The sequence below is a fragment of the Hyalella azteca genome, unplaced genomic scaffold (assembly GCF_000764305.2).
Source record: "Hyalella azteca isolate HAZT.00-mixed unplaced genomic scaffold, Hazt_2.0.2 contig5578, whole genome shotgun sequence".
NCBI lineage: Eukaryota > Metazoa > Arthropoda > Malacostraca > Amphipoda > Hyalellidae > Hyalella > Hyalella azteca.
In genome coordinates, this window is record NW_025935763.1 from 1 (window position 1) to 18,865 (window position 18,865).

At 37.3% G+C, this 18,865-nt stretch overlaps 2 protein-coding genes across 2 annotated transcripts; both read left to right on the plus strand.

Annotated features, from left to right (window-relative positions):
• Positions 1 to 245: 245 nt before the first annotated feature.
• LOC108675596 (aminopeptidase N-like) lies at positions 246 to 6,157 on the plus strand (the record flags this gene model as incomplete). Its single annotated transcript, XM_018163619.1, has 5 exons — positions 246 to 436; positions 2,471 to 2,641; positions 3,231 to 3,374; positions 3,782 to 3,863; positions 4,459 to 6,157. Coding segments are annotated over 5 exons (747 nt in total), but the record flags the coding sequence as incomplete, so codon positions are not given.
• A 1,403-nt stretch (positions 6,158 to 7,560) lies between these two features.
• Positions 7,561 to 18,733, plus strand: LOC108675598 (aminopeptidase N-like; the record flags this gene model as incomplete). The annotated part of the gene is made up of 14 exons (XM_018163620.2): positions 7,561 to 8,061; positions 9,391 to 9,615; positions 9,945 to 10,147; positions 10,645 to 10,800; positions 11,116 to 11,240; positions 11,401 to 11,578; positions 11,828 to 12,011; positions 12,372 to 12,528; positions 16,290 to 16,371; positions 16,513 to 16,693; positions 16,895 to 17,026; positions 17,753 to 17,822; positions 18,047 to 18,178; positions 18,591 to 18,733. Coding segments are annotated over exons 1-14 (2,040 nt in total), but the record flags the coding sequence as incomplete, so codon positions are not given.
• Positions 18,734 to 18,865: the final 132 nt, after the last annotated feature.

Sequence of the window (18,865 nt, forward strand, 5' to 3'; positions counted from 1 at the left end):
AACAACTTGGGATACGTCAAGAACATGCTCAGCAGAACTGCTTCTTACGGTGCATTCAAGGTAAGATATTCTTCTTGTATCTTCGAAATACCTGACTAACTCGTAGCTTGGCTGCCATATTCAGGTAAACACTTGATCTTTATTTTTATGTCAGTTGTCTGTGCGGAGAGAATTGATTGCGTTATCCAACTAAATATATGAAAAGTTTCCACCATTATTTTTTTTACTCTGCATTCGCGATACAGCGCTACCTGATCTCTCTCTTGGAGCCTCTTTACAAGAAAGTTGGCTTTGCTGATAATCTTAACGATCCTCACCTGGATCAACTCATTCGTGTTCAAGCCATCTCGTGGATGTGTTCTCTTGATTATAAAGACTGCGTCACCCAAGTTGTCAGCCTCTTCAAGCGTTGGATGGAACAACCAGCTGACAAGAGGTGAGATTTTTACTTTCAACTTGGAACTTAACAGCAATGGTGTATATTAATTGAACTTGAAAAGATGTAGATTTGAAATGCTACTGAGCGACTGGAGCCGTTGGGCGACTACTTGGAAAATTTGGTGTTGTAGTAGTTCTAGGATCCTCTGCGAGCATTTGAGCTTTCTTTTAGCGCCTATTGGTGAGAAATTTGCAAATTTTAAGCACTTCCGCTGCCTACTTGGAACAGTTTGATTTTCGCTTTTGGCTCAACATTTCACTACAGTATTTCCGTGAGAGCTGTCGTTATCTCATCTAGTTGTGATGACCGATTAGTACTGCTTATCTTTTCATTTTCTTTCAACCCTGGTGAGATTCTGGAATTCAGGTGAACGCCATTGTGGCTCCGGTAAACCATTGCATAGGGTGGGGTATGATAAAAAATTGGCAACTAAACGTTGATTCTTCGTGTGCTGCTGACTGTTGACCAAATATCCAATGAGATCAGAACGCGCTGCACCACAACATAGCCGTGAGTCACACTGTCAAGCTTCTTTACGTTACTGATCTCGCCGATCTGAACTGAGCATAGGGTGGCGCGTGTGTGCGGTGCCCCTAGAAAAGCGAGGGAAAAACAAGAGTTGGCACATAGTGGCCAGAAAGAGCAAAGGTAAACGGAAAAGACAATAACAAACGGAAAAAAACGCTGTCCGAATTATTTGGATTCTGGTGTGTTTTGAAGTTGCATTTGGTTTGGAGAGTGGTATAAACGAGAGGTGGTAGTGAGCGGTGAATCGGGTTTCAATATTTACAAGCTAAAAAAATAAAAAGGGTTTGTACTCCATATGCGTTTTAGCCTCATTATTATTTTGTTTCATCATTCATATCAGTACATATATTTTTTTTGTAATTTTCCTAATAAGACATGACAGTAAAGGAGATGATCAAGATTTTGAATTTGGCGAATCGTGAGTTAGGTTGGGACTGTAGTTGTTGGGTTAGCGGTAGGTCTGTTTGTCTTAACTGAATAAGTCATGTAAGCACTCTCACTGAATTTCGTCTGTCCGCAATGATGATCGAACCACTGCACTTGATTAATTGAGCACGTTCTGACGCTCATCATTCAATAACTGACGATCAAACGCAAATGATCAAATGTGTATGTGGGGTTAGTGTTTACGTGTCCAGAGGTGTAGATGGGTGCCTAGTGCGAGTGTGTTGGAGCTCTTAAAAACGGGTGTTGCTTTGCTTTGGCGTCTGACGAGAATGTGGGTGGGATAATTGAATGGTGGTCGTTCGTTTAAATGTGTACCATGTTTATCGTGCTTGTTGTTGGAGATAAATGGTTTTAGCAGGCACTTCGCAGTTTTTCGTGTTATTTTTAAGAGTATGAAATCGGACCAGTGTGTGATTGTATTGAATCTTAGGGCCTGGTTTTGGATTTTTTTCAATCTCGGAATGGCGTTCCTTCATAAGGTGTGTAGATGTATTAGAGCGTAAATGAATGATGATATATAGTCGTGTAGATGTATTAAGGCGTAAATGTGGGATTGTCTATAGGTGTGCCGATGTAGTATAAGTATTAGGGCGTAAATGTGGGATTGTTATATATAGGTGTGTAGATGTATTCAATGCAGAGAGCATTCAATGTAGGAAAAGAGCTGGCAGCTAGTTGGAAAGACTTTAGCGAGTGCTGGCACTGGGCAAGGGAATATGCACAATAGTTGCCACGAGAAGTCATTTGCAATTGTAGCGGCGCCTGGCGCATAACGAAGATAAGAGCGAATTAGGAGAAGTTAGCTATACGTGTAATACGGAGAAGTTAGCTATACCCTGCATAATGTGCGTGTACCTCCATCGTTTCTTTCTTCAATATTTCTTTCTTGCGTCATCAAATTATTTGTTGCCTTGCTGTGGGCTCTGATTGTAGGGGCATGTTGTGCAGCGTAGGCTTATTGCTGACAGTGACTTAGTCGAGATAAAGGCTAGCAACTAAGCTGAGATTTTAGTCTTTGGGTGTGAGTTCACTAACGGAATAATTTGTTATTTCTAGCATCATTTCGCCGAACCTGAAGTCTGCAGTGTATTGCACGGCCATTGCTGAAGGCGGTGAGGATGAATGGCGTTTCCTCTGGTCACAATACCTCGAGTCGAACGTTGCTTCTGAGAAATCTACGATGATGCGTGGCCTCGGGTGCTCAAAGGAAATTTGGATTTTATCAAAGTACGTTCACGATGTGGAATGGTTTATTGAACCTTTGTCCTCCTTTTAATTTCAGGTATAATTTGATGTTTGTTTCTAGCATTTTTTTTCGAATCAATCATTAAAGGTTCGTGAGATATTTGTAATATTTTGCTTTCACGCTCCTAATGCGTTTTCAGCGCGTTTTCAAAACTATGGCACTTAACGTTGTATTGATTGTTATAATCCTTTGCTTATATTGACAGAAACTCTCAATGCCATGTTTTTCGATACGAATAACATTGAAAATGTTGGTATATCTGTAAACGAAAAATCTCTTGTCTGTTCGATCATAATAGTCTGAAATGAGTCCTAGGTCTAAATATTTAGATGAAAAGTTTGCATCTTGGGAACTCTTTGAAAAACTGTCGTTCATTATTCTGGTTAAAAATTCATTTATTTTTTTTTTTAGAATGAAAGATGAGGCATTGAGGCACGATTCTTTTCGCATGCTCTTCATAGCATTTCTAGATAAAAATATCTGAAAGCTACCTAGAGTACAGTTCTTGAATGCATCCTAGATCTAGGCCTAGTTCTTGGTGTCATATTCATAATTAATATTTTTTTTAAGGTACATGAAAGACTCGTTCGTCGCTGGAGGCGATATACGCAAGCAAGACATCGCCAGAGTTTTCTCGTCCGTCGCTTCTAACGAATACGGACAGGATGTCGCCTGGAATTATTTACGGAATAATTGGAAGGCCATAACTGAGTAGTGAGTTGCCAGAGCTTATGGTTCTCCTATTGCTGTGGGAGGGAAGCACTGATGTAAATAGAGTAGACCTCAAAATTCAAAATTTGAGAATAATGTAGTATTATGTTTTAGTTGCAAGGTACTTGGTGAATAGGAAGCATTTAGGCTGATACCAAAACCAGTAACAAGCCCTAGTCGACTGTTGCAGCAGAAGATTCCAAGAAATTAAATTGATAACGGAAGAATCTGCTTAATTTTAAAGTTGCCCGACTTTTGCATCTAGGCTGAACAAAGCAGAAACTAAAAAAAAAATCAAGAATTAATCATTAGATACCAGTATGTTTCCATAATTTTCTTTGTTTACATAAGTCACTAGAAGATGTCGCTTACTTTTCCAACTCTTTACCAGCCACTTTCTCCCGTTGCAGTTTCGGCTCAGGAATCTTCACGCTCGGTCAACTTGTCGAGTACGCGACCAACAAGTTCAACTCGGAGCTCATGATGCAGGAGGTGCGTGACGCTGAGATTCATTCAATGATTCCGCTGATTGGAAGACGAAGTCAACGTACAATTTAAATTTTGTTTATAGACTTGGGCTTACACGATAAATTAAATGATATCCCAGGACATGGAAAATGGAACAATTTTATCTGTGGAACAACGTTATCTGTAGGATAACGTTATCTGTGGAACAACGTTATCTATGGAGCATCTTCATCTTTTTTATGCTAATTTTATAGCATTTTTAAATAATCTGTATATAAACCCGAACCGTGAGTCGTTTTGAAACAGAGTTTGATGCTGACGTCTGTGGAAGTAGATAGCATTTAACCATAAGTAATTCCATCTGGCTGATTCAGGCATGACAAAATTTTCAACCCTTTAATATGTTTTGCATGAAGTTGAAACCGCTTATTTTTTTACTTGCATCCCTTCATGTATTCCACATCATAGTAGTACGAGTGAAACTACGAAAATATTCTGGTTGCAGACTATATATGTACTTATTAATGTACCTGAGTATCGTAACACTAATGAACGAAATCCATCGTTTATGTCCTAAGCTTTCGGAGTAATTTGGTGACCAAATCCCATTTTCCGGCAGATCGTTCGATTCCGAGATGCGAACTCGGACAACCTGAAGAGCGGCAAGCGCACCGTCGACCAGAGTATCGAGAGAACAAAGAACAACATCGCTTGGATGGACGCTCACTATGAAGACATCAGCAAGTGGCTCATGAACAAGGGATTCAAAACACTCTGAATTAGTGTTTTGAATAAGTCATTTCTTTCAGCGTGTTCTTCTTCTCGACAAAATATTTTATAAGTGTGAACCTTAATTTTTCTGCTATCATTGAAAACTGGGCTGCTTAACGTACCCATTTTTTAAAATAATTAAAAAGTCGTTTGTTGTGAGTTCTGTCGAAAAAATTTGCCTAGAACAATACGCCGCTGTTGAAAGGATCCTCGTATTCCAAAAACTAAAAGCCACAACTTTTCCTTGATGAAGGTAATGTATTGCATGCACATATAATCAAAAACAACACCGTTGCTTTTTCTAGGAAATTGGCTCTTTTATGAATCCCTTCTACTTCTAATGCCGACCGATCTCTATGAACCCAACAGCAAAACTTTCATCGGTTTCGAGTTTAATGTGCCGTCTGATAAATATGATAGAATGAACGTGACTGTTTCCTTGATGCTTTAGTTTAACTAATGATGTAGGAAATTCATAGTTATATTATCAAGCAATGATAATATATTAAACTAGATGCAGTTTTACAATAATGAAGATAAAATTTCGTAGATGTTGAGAGTTACGCAAAGCTTCAAAGTTGAAGAAAAATTCAAAGCAACAATTTGAAGAAATTGTCTCCAATTTATTTTATGTTAAGACAAGACAAGGGGGAATATTATGCTGAACCTCTTCTCGTTGTGAATATGAATTCAAATCCAGTCTAATCATTTGAGTAATATTCTTAGTTTAATTCCTATCATTTGATTCCAGTCCAATCATTGATTAATATTCCTATTTTGCGAGATTAATCAAATTTCGGTGCCAAATTTGTCTTTGTATTGTACATGATCTGACAATCGACTGCTATCAAAACATGCACTCAAAAGAAGGGTTCTTTGTAAATGATATTCTGAACTGTACGAAGCAATGCATGCCATTCATTTCCTTTAAGAAGATATAGTCTTTAACTATATGGTTGATGTGTATTCATCAATGATGTACTTTAATAGTATGACCTAGGATGTTGATCAAAATTTTCAATAAAAGTTTAAATTTATAAATGAGGATGTTAGTCTAAGTAAGACCATCAGATGAAAATCCCTTCATCCATCTCTGGAATCGGCTTGTCTTCGCAAATCGAAGTTGAAATTTTTGATATTGTTAACTGATGATGAAATGACCTAACATTATCTAGAGCTGTCATTTTTTCTCTGCTGCTTGAAAGTAAGTTGTGTATTCACTGTACTGTCTGTACATGTAGACAGTTGATATGATTCTTGTAGAGGTAGTCTGAAGTATGTATTTTTGCCACGAAATGTAACTTCGTTAGAAAATCGATGTGTTTAAACCGTATTACGTAAGTCGATACATTATGACGCTTATTTCATAATAACATTTGTATGTCTCGAAGTTCTAGCTTGTGAGATTCAGTAAAATTGAGTTCATTTACGTAGAACTCGTGATGTAAATACATAGGATTCCCTAAGACCACAACATGGATAACCTCATAAACATCGTCAAACATCTTGATAATACAAATTTAATCTAAAAAATGTCTTGAACCTTCCGACTATGAATAAATATTCGACGTATAATCACACTAAGATATTTGCCAAGCGAAAAAGGGTTCCTATTGCATTACGTTGTAGCTCTGAAACTTTATTTTAATGCCTTCTATTTATTTGGGAATCGTTTTTTACTCAGAATTTTCATTTCGAATTAGGTCAAGAAGCGAAACTTTTCATGTCAACCTTAATTAATTTACCATTCTCCAAGTTGTGAACCTTATTGATCTCCGGCGAAACTCCTGCTTGATTCACCTCTTGCCTGAAGAATATTGCAAGTATTAAGTAATAACTAAACGTTTTGGTTTAACGTGCAGGTAACGGTAGTTGCGGTCGGCAAACGGAGGCAGCTTAAATTTCCACCCTGTGTGTAGGATGAGGTCAGGAGCAACTGAGTTCGGTGATGTACTTTTTCATCAAATTTCCATGTATATTCAACTTGAAATCCGGCCATATTAGCTCCTACTAAAATCGCTATTTTGGTTGTAGTTTAAATATGGGCTTAAAAAGGGTTACCCCGAACGCCGCTAGGCCAAGCTCGATTAACTGAATTGAGCTTGTGGCAGCATTAAAATATTTGTTTATTCAGTAAAAATTTTTTTACAACAATTACACTTTAGTAGACAAAGCCTAGCTAGCTCAAATGATAACAAAGTCTTTAAATTTTACACTACGTGTTTCCAACCGTATTATCTGGTTTGCCTATTAAAACGAAATGAGCTTGACAAAACTTACGTGTTTTCTGTTAGGCTGGATATTTATTATTATAAAAATAAAGCAGTAATTATTTGTCAGTTGGACAGGTTAATTTAAGTCACGACGCCTCCAAATCTTGCAAGTAGCTATTGGAGCTCAATTTTTTCTCACGGATACGAAAAAGTATGAGTTTAACTAGAAAATTAGGCTGTTCTGCATTGATCTGGCTACAATCACTACGGTGGTAATTTTTTAGAACTTTTTTTAGCGCATTTTCTCATTTATGGAAAAAAGCGCTATTGTTCTCGTCGTGTCCGTCCGTCCGTCCGAGACTTCACGTTTTCGTCGACGAGAAAATGCGCTCTCTGTCACTCACTTCCGTGAGTACTGATCTTAATTTTTTTTTCGTGGAGTTGCCCGGGATCAAATTCAAATTATTTGGTAAGCAAGTCCCAAGTCTGTAATCGTGCTGCGCAGCCGTAACCGGGAGTTTTTAAACTTTTTTCCACATGTGAGGCTGGTTGCGCATAGGCAAGCAGCAACAAAACGTGGATACATAAATTCTCAACTTATATCCGTTATTCCACTTTCCACTGGAATTTAATTTTTTTTCTTTTTGGAATGAGGTGAGTTGTAGTAATAACGTACATTTCATGTTATAACAATGATGCTGATGCGCTACTTTCAGGTAGATTGATTGCATGATCAAGTTGCGGCACTTGCAGTATTTTGATTCTGATTGTGGTCACACCGTCGACTGAAGAAATTTAAAAATTCAATCTTTTCGTGCTTTCATCACAGACGAAAGCAAGTGGGAACCGCCTCCTGCCCTCATGCCATTTGCCCGCCTCACGCAATTGAGGCCAATAAAGAACGGAAGAACGGAGTTAGTACGGCTGCCGTCGCTGACAATGAACGGTGTGCGCATCGTTCATGTTGCCATTTTTTTCATGCAAACTTCAAGCATTTAACAATTTTACAATAAAACGGTTAAACGAGTGTTTCGTAAAGTGAATAAACCAGTGTTGAATGAGTGAAAATGGGTACAAATCACCAAGTTTTTTGAAAAGCTTCTCTGCATGGACTTGTTTTTTTTTGGAATTTAAGACGGCGTTTGAGCGTTGGTGCTCCTGGCAAGATGGTTAGATTTTTAAGAAATTATCCAAGTACTTTGCACAGCGCTCTGACGGTATCTACACTACTGGTGTTGGTAAGTTTCTAGTTGAAGTTAATTTTTACATCGTCTAGCTCCTATCACTATACACAATTCTCAGTGAGACAGGGAAATGCTATCTATCCCTTGCACATGTAACGATTGTTTTATTCGAAGTGCCTATTGGCCCCCGTAATGAGATGAAATTCTATAAAGAAACTTGGAATAGATCGTGCTATGACTAAACTAGATTAATTTAAACTCACCTGTTACCTTATACTCTTAGAATTGAATAGAATTGTCGGCACTGAAGAAATATGCCCCTGGCCTGTTGCTGATTCTTGTACTTTTCGTGACTCGATTCCACAAGGGATTCGGCCTTCTGAACCCGATCTCTCNTTGCGTCAACGATGCTGTTAGGGAGGTTGTTCCACGCATCCACATGTCGGTGATATTTTCATGATGAAGCTACCTTTCAAAATCCTTCATCACTCTGCTGTCCTTTTCTCTCTAGTTTCGAAGGAAAGGAGCTCGTTTGAAACTGAGAGGGCTTTTGGAGATGTAACAATCAACACTTAAGAAAGATTTTAGATTGGTAGAAAAAAATTTCGACTCTTTACAAAATGATGAAAATGAGAATGTTTTAATGCAATTCAATCTAATCGCTACCGGATGCCTGCAACACAAGCAAAGTGATGATCAGATTTAATGTGATGCATGTATTTGGTACGCAATGTTACATGTTTCGTACCGCATTGCCAATTTTGATTTGTATTTCACGAGTTATTTTCTCTAGGCACTTTGGCGGGTAAAAAATGTATCGAGAGTCCAATATTAGGTTGCTTCAGCGGTTATTAATAAATGATTTCAATAATCATTTATATTATATTTTTCATAATTGTGAAGCAGTAAATCGCTGAATATTCAGCTCGATATCATTTGGGGATCGATACAACTCCTGTCCTTTCTGCTGCAATTCTGGCTTACTCTTTTCGCAAAAGTTAGGGGTTGAATACGTGTAAACCTCATTTTCAAACGAATATTACTTAATTTTATTTTCCATCGACCTTAAAAGTTCATAACGAGATTTTTGAGTCGAGCGAGTATTCAAGATTATCCTGCTTTATAATGAAAAAAATTACCAGTAACTTCTCTGTGGTTCTGTAAATCTATGTGTGCAAAAAGCCATGCTTGTAAGTTTACACCAAGTTGTGATCTCCACAGAATGCCTATAAAATTACTTTTTAGCGCATTTTCTCATTTATGGAAAAAAGGCGCTATTGTGCTCGTCATGTCCGTCCGTGACTTCACGTTACGGACGGACGAGAAAATGCGCTTTCTGTCACTCGCTGCAGTGACTTCTGAGTTATATTTTTTTCATTCAAGACGTTGGTGAGTGGCTCTGTGACGTTTTCATCAAACCACACCCGGAGCCGATTGCGGCTACCGGACACCATCATACCAACCCACTACGACTTGAGGCTTCAACCCTTCCTCGGTATCAACGATACAATCGATGGACTTGTCTCTATTCAACTGTCGGTTTTGAGGAACACCTCGAGCATACGAATTCACCTGCAACGAATTACCATCAAACCCAGAGGCATTAAAGTGAGCAGCCTTCTTTTTCCGCATTTTTGTTATCATAACCTGATTAGAATAGTTGGTGCAGAGGTTATGGACATCAAATTGTTTCTTACGAAACTTGCATAAGTTTATACAGCTTTTATTGTTCTAGGTTGTAATTTTCTCAGTGGAACAAATAATAATGTAGAAAAAAATTCTGTTGTAGAAAACCGTTATACTGTTGTACTTGATTCTGATAGTTTTTCTGCAGATTTAAACACAAAATTATTCGGTAGGTAATATATCAATTGTTTAGAAGAAATTCACAACTTCCGAATGCTGTATGAATAATTATACTTTATGGATTGCGCCAGTTAGTCTCCAACGACCTGTCGGAGCGCGTGGCCATACGTGCGTCCAAAAAGGATAGGAAGACAGGCATGACAATTATTAAGGTACGGGGGAAGCTGCAGCCAAACGCTAACTACACCCTGAGAATTGCGTTCACCTCCAAGCTCTATCACGAGCCCAAGGGCTTCTACTCCACGGCATATTGGATGCTCGATGACCGACAAAGGTGAGAGCTTCCCAGTAAAAATTTACGGACGCGGCAGCTTCTGAGACAGATTACCAGAAGCTGGGGCGACTCTAAATTTTGTTAGGGTTTCGAATCCTATGCTCTCAAAGGAGAAAGCGGCATTTTTCAGTTTAATATTATAAATGCATGAAGTAGTATTGAAATATTTCACCTATGGAAAATTTCACGCTTCAAACAGTTTTTTTTTTCTAGCACGGGAAAAATAATCACTTAGATGATGTGCAGGGAATCTTAACGACTCTTGATTTAGCGTTAATGTGGCTTAGATAAAGAGCCTCAATAAGTGACGATGGATACGTTTTATCTATGAAATAAATTCGTCCGTTCATGATAAATCAATCATGTTATGTTTATTCCTTGCATCTATTCATTTACAACCGATTCAAAAATGATTCGGACGCTTCGAATTATCTGGACACTTTATCGCTGCGTATGCTTCTCATTGTAATTATTAAAATGGCACCTGAATTCCAAAGATTTGTGGCTGCCACGCAATTTTGGACGGCGAATGCAAGACGCGCTTTCCCATGCTTTGACGAGCCTTCTCTGAAAGCGACATTCGACATCACTTTGGGGCGCCAGCAGCACATGACTGCCATCGCAAACACTCCTATCAGGGAGACCAGCCCCATGTGAGATGAATTTACTGATACTTCATATTTGTATTGCCTCGTTTACAAACTGACTTGAATTTTTATGGATAATGCGTGCCTTAATAAATTCTCTTGAAGATTGAATGCATATCATAAAATTATATAATTATAGAATCCACGTTAGAATTAAAGCGTTTTAAGAGAATCTATGATGTTCTCGCAGCTCAATTATCACGACGTAGTACTATTTTGTATCTGGTTTATGTATATATGTACTTAATACCATTTAATACCTATTTTGCTAAATTTGTCTATCTTGGCATCTGATTGTTTATAATTATTTGTGTCTCACAGACCAAATCAACCAGGCTGGTTCTTCGACAAGTTCGAGCGCACGGAAAAGATGTCAACTTATTTGCTGGCATTCGTTATTTCCGAATTTTCAAATATTACTATTGAGAATAAGGCTCGAGTTCGAGGTAAGGTGACATAGACGTAAATAGAACATAGACGCAAATAGACTTCCTGGACATAGACGCAAATAGAAATTCATTTAATTCTAGCAGCCTCATTTTCAAGAACTTTGTAAATCGGGTCGACCCGACAATTACTGAAATCATTAGTTTCTTAATCGTGCAGTATTTGCTCGGGATGATATCCTGGAGCGCTCATCGCACGCTATTTCTGTGGGGGATCGAAGCATCAATTTTTTCGAGCAGTACTTGAATTCGAGTCTCGCTGTACCCAAAATAGACATGGTGGGACTGCCTCTAACGGCTCACCACGGAATGGAAAATTGGGGCCTTGTTACTTTCAGGTATTTTTTTTTTAGTTTCGTGTCCATGAATAATCAATCTATTTACAGGGAAGGGACTTATGGTAGCCAAAGTAAATTTACTCGTACTCTATTGAGAATTTGTTCGATATTTTATGGTCAAAAAATTTCACACAATTGTGGATTTTTGTAGAATCATATTGATCAATCCTGATATAATGCTAGAAACACTTTAAATAAAAGAACCTGCGACAAATATTATGTTCTTTAACAGGTTGTATTTATTGACAGGGAAAGTTCGCTATCGTACTCGTCTGAAGATTCGACAGCAAGCGGTCTACTGCTGTCCACTGAGTTGGTGGTACACGAGATGGCCCATCAATGGTTCGGCAACCTCGTTACATTTGAGTGGTGGACCGACCTGTGGCTGAGCGAGGGCTTCGCCACATACATGGCGGCTGTGGCTATTCAAGAGGTGAGTTTTTTTGGGGAAATTAGTGTCTTGCTTTCAAAATGACTCATTTCCCAAATAATTTCCCAAAACTTATAATTTACTTTTTCATTTGTATTTTAACTTCTATGCTATCAACATGGCGTTTCCGACTTGCACAATTTTAGCTATTACTGATTCTTCTTGTGTACAGTCTAAATGTATAATTAGTAGTGGTACAATACGAGTTTACACCATTAATTTATTTTTCACGTTTTCAATTTATTCTTTGCATTTTTATAGTTTTCAGTAAATCATGAAGCAACTGAGTCCATTTGAAAGCTAAACCGAAATCAGTCGGTATCAGGCCAAAAATTTATTGGCTCAGGTGTTATTTCGTTACAGCTTTTTCCAGCGTGGAAATCGATGGATTATTTTTGCGCATCAAGACTACGCAGCGTTATGGTGGATGACAGTTCACTCGCCTCCCACCCTGTCCGCACCCATGTTGCTGACCCCAACGACATAAATGAAGTCTTCGACGCCATTCCATATAGTAAAGGTAATTGAAAAATATCAATGTCTATTAATTTCTGAACGAAGTGAATAAATGATGTGCGCATAAGTGGTTCTGAACACTTCTGAAGATCCAAAAGACAACACTTCTGAAGAATCCTGTGTCTCGGATGTTACACATGTACAATGAATTTCTAATTTTATTTTTAAATATTAAAAAAAATTATTAAACTTTTTTTTTAATTATGATATCAAGATTTTGTAAATTTTCAAAATTATTTATTTTGTCAGTGTCTCTGACTTTATGCAATAGTGCAAAATTTCAAATCGATTGGACAGGTCAAATTGTGTCATATATGGATTATAAGATTTGTAGCAGACGAAATTATTTTCAAATTTTTTTAATAATGAAATTTTTACATTTTCAAAATCATTTATTCTGTCAATTGAGTCATGCATTATCTTCAACTTTATGCAAGTGTGCCAAATTTCAGATCGATTGGACAGGTAGGAGTGTGTTAAAAACCGATTATAAGATTTGCAGCAGACAGACAGACAGACAATAAGTGAAGTTAAAGAGAAGTGTTGTAATAAAAACCGGCATTGAACGTGATCGCGTCCATTTTCAGTTGTGAATCAATCAACATAAGCTTAACTGACGTATTTTCTGGTGAAAATTGAATTTTTCTAATGTTTTTACGTCGACTTAATCACATCTTTTCAATTGAAAAAAATTGACATTTGAGGCAAACCTGTTGTTATTTCCAGAAAATGATCGCCAGTTTCCGACACTAAAGTATACCGTTATGTGTTTCGTATAGCTACCGCAAATCGGTTTAAATTTTCCACGGCCAGGAGCCAATTATTTTGAAAGCCCTCACCAAAACACAGCATCTGTCATCAATTAGTTCCGACTGAACAAGTTCGTAACATTTATAAAAGAAATGAAGTTTGCTGGCGCCTTAACAACGTTTAACCAGTTTGCCGTGTATATTTGTCAATGTCGCGGTGATAAAAAGTTCAGTATCGATTCATCGAGTATATAGATTATTTGTTAATAAGATGAACTCTGAAGAATACAGAAACTGTTTGTTTTGCAATTATGCATCAACGAACTTTGATGGCCTAGGATCCACACTTGCCATTGTACATCAACGCACGTTCATGTATCATTTCAAATAATTATATTATCTAAGGGGACGATAGAACTACTATTGAGTACCGCACCGGGTCTTCTGTGATGGAAAGATGCAGCCTCAATCATGTTTGGTTGTTGCAGTTGGCTCGGCTTCTACTTAGAAATCCTGGTAAAGCTTAGACGCAGCACGCGTTTAGAGTTTTAGTTCGATAAATTTATTCGGGATCTTGAAGTAGTACTTCGAAAGTAGCACTTTAATTGCTGCTCTTCTACCTAGAGCTCACGTCATCGGTTACTGTTCAATCATTGTTGATCCTCTTGTCATAGTTATTAACTATAACTATGACAATTTGGAATTTTAGAATTTATGCAGAATCTGTCACAAATTTTCATAAAGCATCGAACGAGTATAAATGCATTGGTCAAATCTTCATTACTGCATTTCTTCTAACAATAATTTATGCTCTGTGAGTCCGACTGAGGGAAGTCTAATTCTCAGATCGGATTTTTTTTTGTAGAAGGCCCTAGACTGATTTTCGGATAGATAAAACTTAGAATAAATTTTCATCTACATGCATTACCTACATATTGATCGAAAAGAGGGCTAAACAGTTTCCACGTTGATTAAAATGATTGGATATGCTATACTGATTTTTAAAATGTGTTCTAAATTCGTGTAAAGAAAAGAGCACTTTTTGCCCTCATGTGATGGTGCCCTCATTTTGATGGTGACTTCGAATCTTAATTCCGCACCAAAGGATGGGCAACTCAGACGTCGCCCACCGCAATTAGATTTATATATAAACAAAATTAGCGGGGCCTCACATACACGACATACATAGTCCAAGGCTATATCAATCGTACAGGTCATTTTTTCGTCACAAGAAAACGATCGGTCGCCACATGCGACCGATCAATGTTCGCCACATGCAACAGATCACTTATTCGCCACATACACACGATTAATTATTCGCCATACACATATGATCACTTATTCGCCGCGTGCGAGTGATCACTTCTTCGCCACCCGTGTGCGATCACATATTCGCCACATGCACACGATTAATTATTCGCCATACGCATGTGATCACTTATTCGCCACGTGCGAGTGATCACTTATTCGCCACGTGCACATGATTAGTTATTCGCCATATACATACGATCAATCATTCGCCTCCGATCAATTATTGGCCGCAATCGATCAATTATTCGTCTACTATCCGCCAAGCAATCAACTATTCGCCACATACAAACGTACACGTATAATGATCATTTATCCGTCACTCAGGAACGACCGCAAAAATGCACCGGAAAAAACTGGAACCCAGTCTGCTTTTCTTACAAGTTTAACTTTGATTACACTGGTCTGGAAAAAATCTGAAAATTGCTTTTATTTTTGAAAGGGTGACTGTTTTTACAACACTTCTCTTTAACTTCACTTCTTGTTGTTTGCTTGTCTGTCTGTCTGTCTCTCTGCTACAAAATCTAATAATCGTAAGACACACTTGCAGAAAGTTGGAGACAATGCATGAATAAATTGACAGAATAAATTATTTAAAAAATCAATATTAAAAAAATAAAAATAATTTTGTCAGCTACAAATCTTATTATCGATATTTGACATACTTCAGAATCGATCACAATCGATTCACAATCGATCTGAAATTTTGCACACTTGCGTAAAGTTGGAGACAATGCATGAATCAATTGACAGAATAAATAATTTTATAAATTAAATTTTTTTTTCAGTATTGAAAAAAAAAAATTAAAATAATTTCGTCTGCCACAAGTCTTATAATCCATATATGTCACAATTTGACCTGTCCAATTGATCTGAAATTTTGCACAATTGCATAAAGTCAGAGACTGATTCTGTCAACTGATTCATGCAGCCATGAATCAGTTGACAGAATAAATAATTTTGAAAATTTACAAAATTTTGATATCATAAAAAATTTTTGAAAAATATATTTTTTAATATATGAAAATAAAATTAAAAATTCATTGTACATGTGTAACATCCAAGACACCGGATTCTTCAGAAGTGTTGTCTTTAAAATGTAATTTTTAAACGCATATTTCTTTAATTTTTTTAATAATGAAACAATTTTTTTTATTTATAAAATTATTTATTCTGTCAATTGATTCATGCATTGTCTTCAACTTTACGCAAGTGTGCAAAATTTCAGAACTATTGGCCAGGTAGAAGGTTGTCAAATATCGATTATAAGATTTGTAGCAGACAGACAGACAAACAAACAACAAGAAGTGAAGTTAAAGAGAAGTGTTGTAAAAATTGGGGACAAGTATGATCACGTTATGCGTTATTTTTTAAATTAGTTCAGCATGATTTGGGGATATTCAGAATTTTTAACATACACAAAGCACCGCATCGATTAACACAAAGTTATCGCATTCATAATCAAAAAATTTCTTGTGAGTACATCACATCCGTACCGTATTTGTGCTGCCAATGTATGAGTAATAATGAGCCAGATTTCTATCGCAGATTGCTATGTGCACACATTTCAATTAAATCGAATTAGAATTGGATTTAAAAGGGTTTCGAAGATGCTGCAATCACCGGTGAAAACGATGAAGAGTTGTATTGACTCGAAGGGTTCGATGGGAATTCCATGGCTGGTAGAAGATAATTATTTATCTCGCAGGTGCGTCTATCATCAGAATGATGCAGCATTTCTTGACGGAAGATACTTTCATGGCTGGCGTGAAAAACTACCTAAACAAATTGTGAGTCTCTGTTTTATATACTTCTGAAAAAATGAAAAATTTTACCCATAGAAAGTGATGAGGTCCATCCCAGTATATTGTCGTCTAGTAGAATTCTGCTGCGTACGTGGAATAATTATATTTAATTTCTTGATTTTGCAGCAAATTCAGCTCTGCTTCTCAGGAGAATTTTTTTGGAACAATGAACGAAGCTGCAGAGAACGATGGCGTGCTCTTCGGTGGAATATCTCTGAATATGATATTAGATGCCTGGACCTTACAAGCCGGGTATCCCGTCCTGTTTGTCAATAGACCTGATAACAGCACTGCAACTTTGAAACAGGTATGCACGAGTCTTTTGGAGGTTGATTCCAAAACTGCACTCTCATCGAATACAAATGCAACAGAACTCGTTCTTAGGAGTGATTTAAGAACATTTTCGTAGATTCTTTCATTCCCCGTAGTAGATTCTTTCATTCCCAGTTTCAAATTAAAATCATAAGCAGTCATAAGTAATTTTTAATTTGAACTCGCATCTGTACAGAGACGTTTCCACTTCGGCATGAGCAACACTTCTGACGTCGATGTCCAGAGGTGGTGGATTCCGGTGACTTTCACCGACCAGCGATATCCTTATTTTGAGCACACACAGCCACGTACGTGGCTCAGACCTCAGGTATTTTCATTTATGCCCGCCTTGAAGTTGTGTCTCAATCTTATTCGATTAGGCATTTGTCATGGATCCTAACCGCAGCCGTTAGCTAGTTTTAGAGCACAAAACATATTGTTAGACAGGTGATATTTTGAAGTATTTATAGTAGTTTTATAACCTAACACTCATGAATTTTATTTACTATTACTTGTTATAACCTTGTCTTTACAGTAATTCAATATCCAATTTCAACTGGACTCATTATAATCTTTATTAATTTTTTGCTCACACTTGCGATATTTCCTATGTTCATTCCACACATTTAATAATTATTTTTTCAATTGATTTCTGCTAATATGTTGCAATAGTTTTTATTTATTTATTTATTTATTACTTCTTCATTCTAAAAATTTTCTCATTTGAGCATTCTTGAGTACTACAATCTTATGTTTCCGATTTATTTCAATTCCATGACAATTTTCATAGTGATGGCCAAATTTTGCTCGCCACTAATTCAAAGTTGAACTCATCTCCGGCCCAAAACGCTGTATTTCAATTCCTCATTATAGATCACCAATCGTTAATTGTTAGTTTTTGCCGTTGCTCTATTAGTTAACAATTCCAAATTTCCACTACAATGCACATTCATTGGGCGAATGCACTTTTTCTCTAAAATTACCTTTATATTTATATGGAATTATTTCTCGACATATTCTGCGTTTTCAATATCCACGATTTATTTCCGTTCAGGACGACCAGCTGCCGGTAACCGGACTACCGCCTCTTGACAAATGGGTTTTGTTCAACTTACAGCAAACGGGTAAGTTATTGTACCTTACAGTATATTGAGAGCCTTATGGCAATTTCATGTCTGAGTATCATAGTTCACTAAGGTTTTAGAATTTGAGCGATGAGCCGAATCCCGAACTACACAACGAGGAAAGAGTGGTTACGATATCGTGCCTAGGGTTAATTTCCTACAGAATTTAATTTTAATTTTACAGAATTTCAAGAATCGTAAACAATTTTTGTATCTTGTTTTAGGATATTTCCGCGTGAACTACGACCTGGGCAACTGGCACTTACTGCTTATCCAGCTGCTGACGGACCACATGGTGCTGCCTGACGTCCACCGAGCCCAGCTAATCGACGACTCCTTCAACCTGGCCCGAGCTGGTATTTTTTATGCAGTTATTCCTGCATAAAACTGCAAAAACTGCATATTTCTGCATTTTATGCAGTTATTCCTGCATAAAACTGCAAAAAACCTGCTTTTTAGTGCATTTTATGCAGTTATTCCTGCATTTTATGCAATTATTCCTGCATAAAACCTTCTTAATATAAAATCAGGTCAAAACTTAACTTAATGATTCCCGTGATTATTTTATTTATTATTTTTGTGTATTTCCTGTCTTCTGAAATTTTCATTTTGATCGATCTATTCATTGCACGATTATTAGCCACAGTTCTGTCTGCAGTCTTATCAATGATTCGGGAATGGATTCAATGATTAGTTATTGTTTATAAGTAAATTTTTTGCTTTGGTACGTTTCTCAAATCTCCACATAATGTTTATCACAACGTGCAGGGCTCGTGCCTTACCACGTTCCTCTGAACATCACGAGGTATTTACGTGAAGAAGTTTCACTGGCGCCGTGGCTTGCAGCTTTCAACAACTTCAAATACCTGAACTCGATGCTCAGGAGTAGCCCACTCTATGGAGCTTTCAAAGTGAGTGTGGAAGTTGCTCGGAATAAATGAACCAATGTTCTTAGGCATTGTTAACGACTGTATTTTGGAAAACCGCATGCATTTGCCTGTTTAAGAGCACCAGGATTGGAGCAGTGATATGCGGGTATCAGC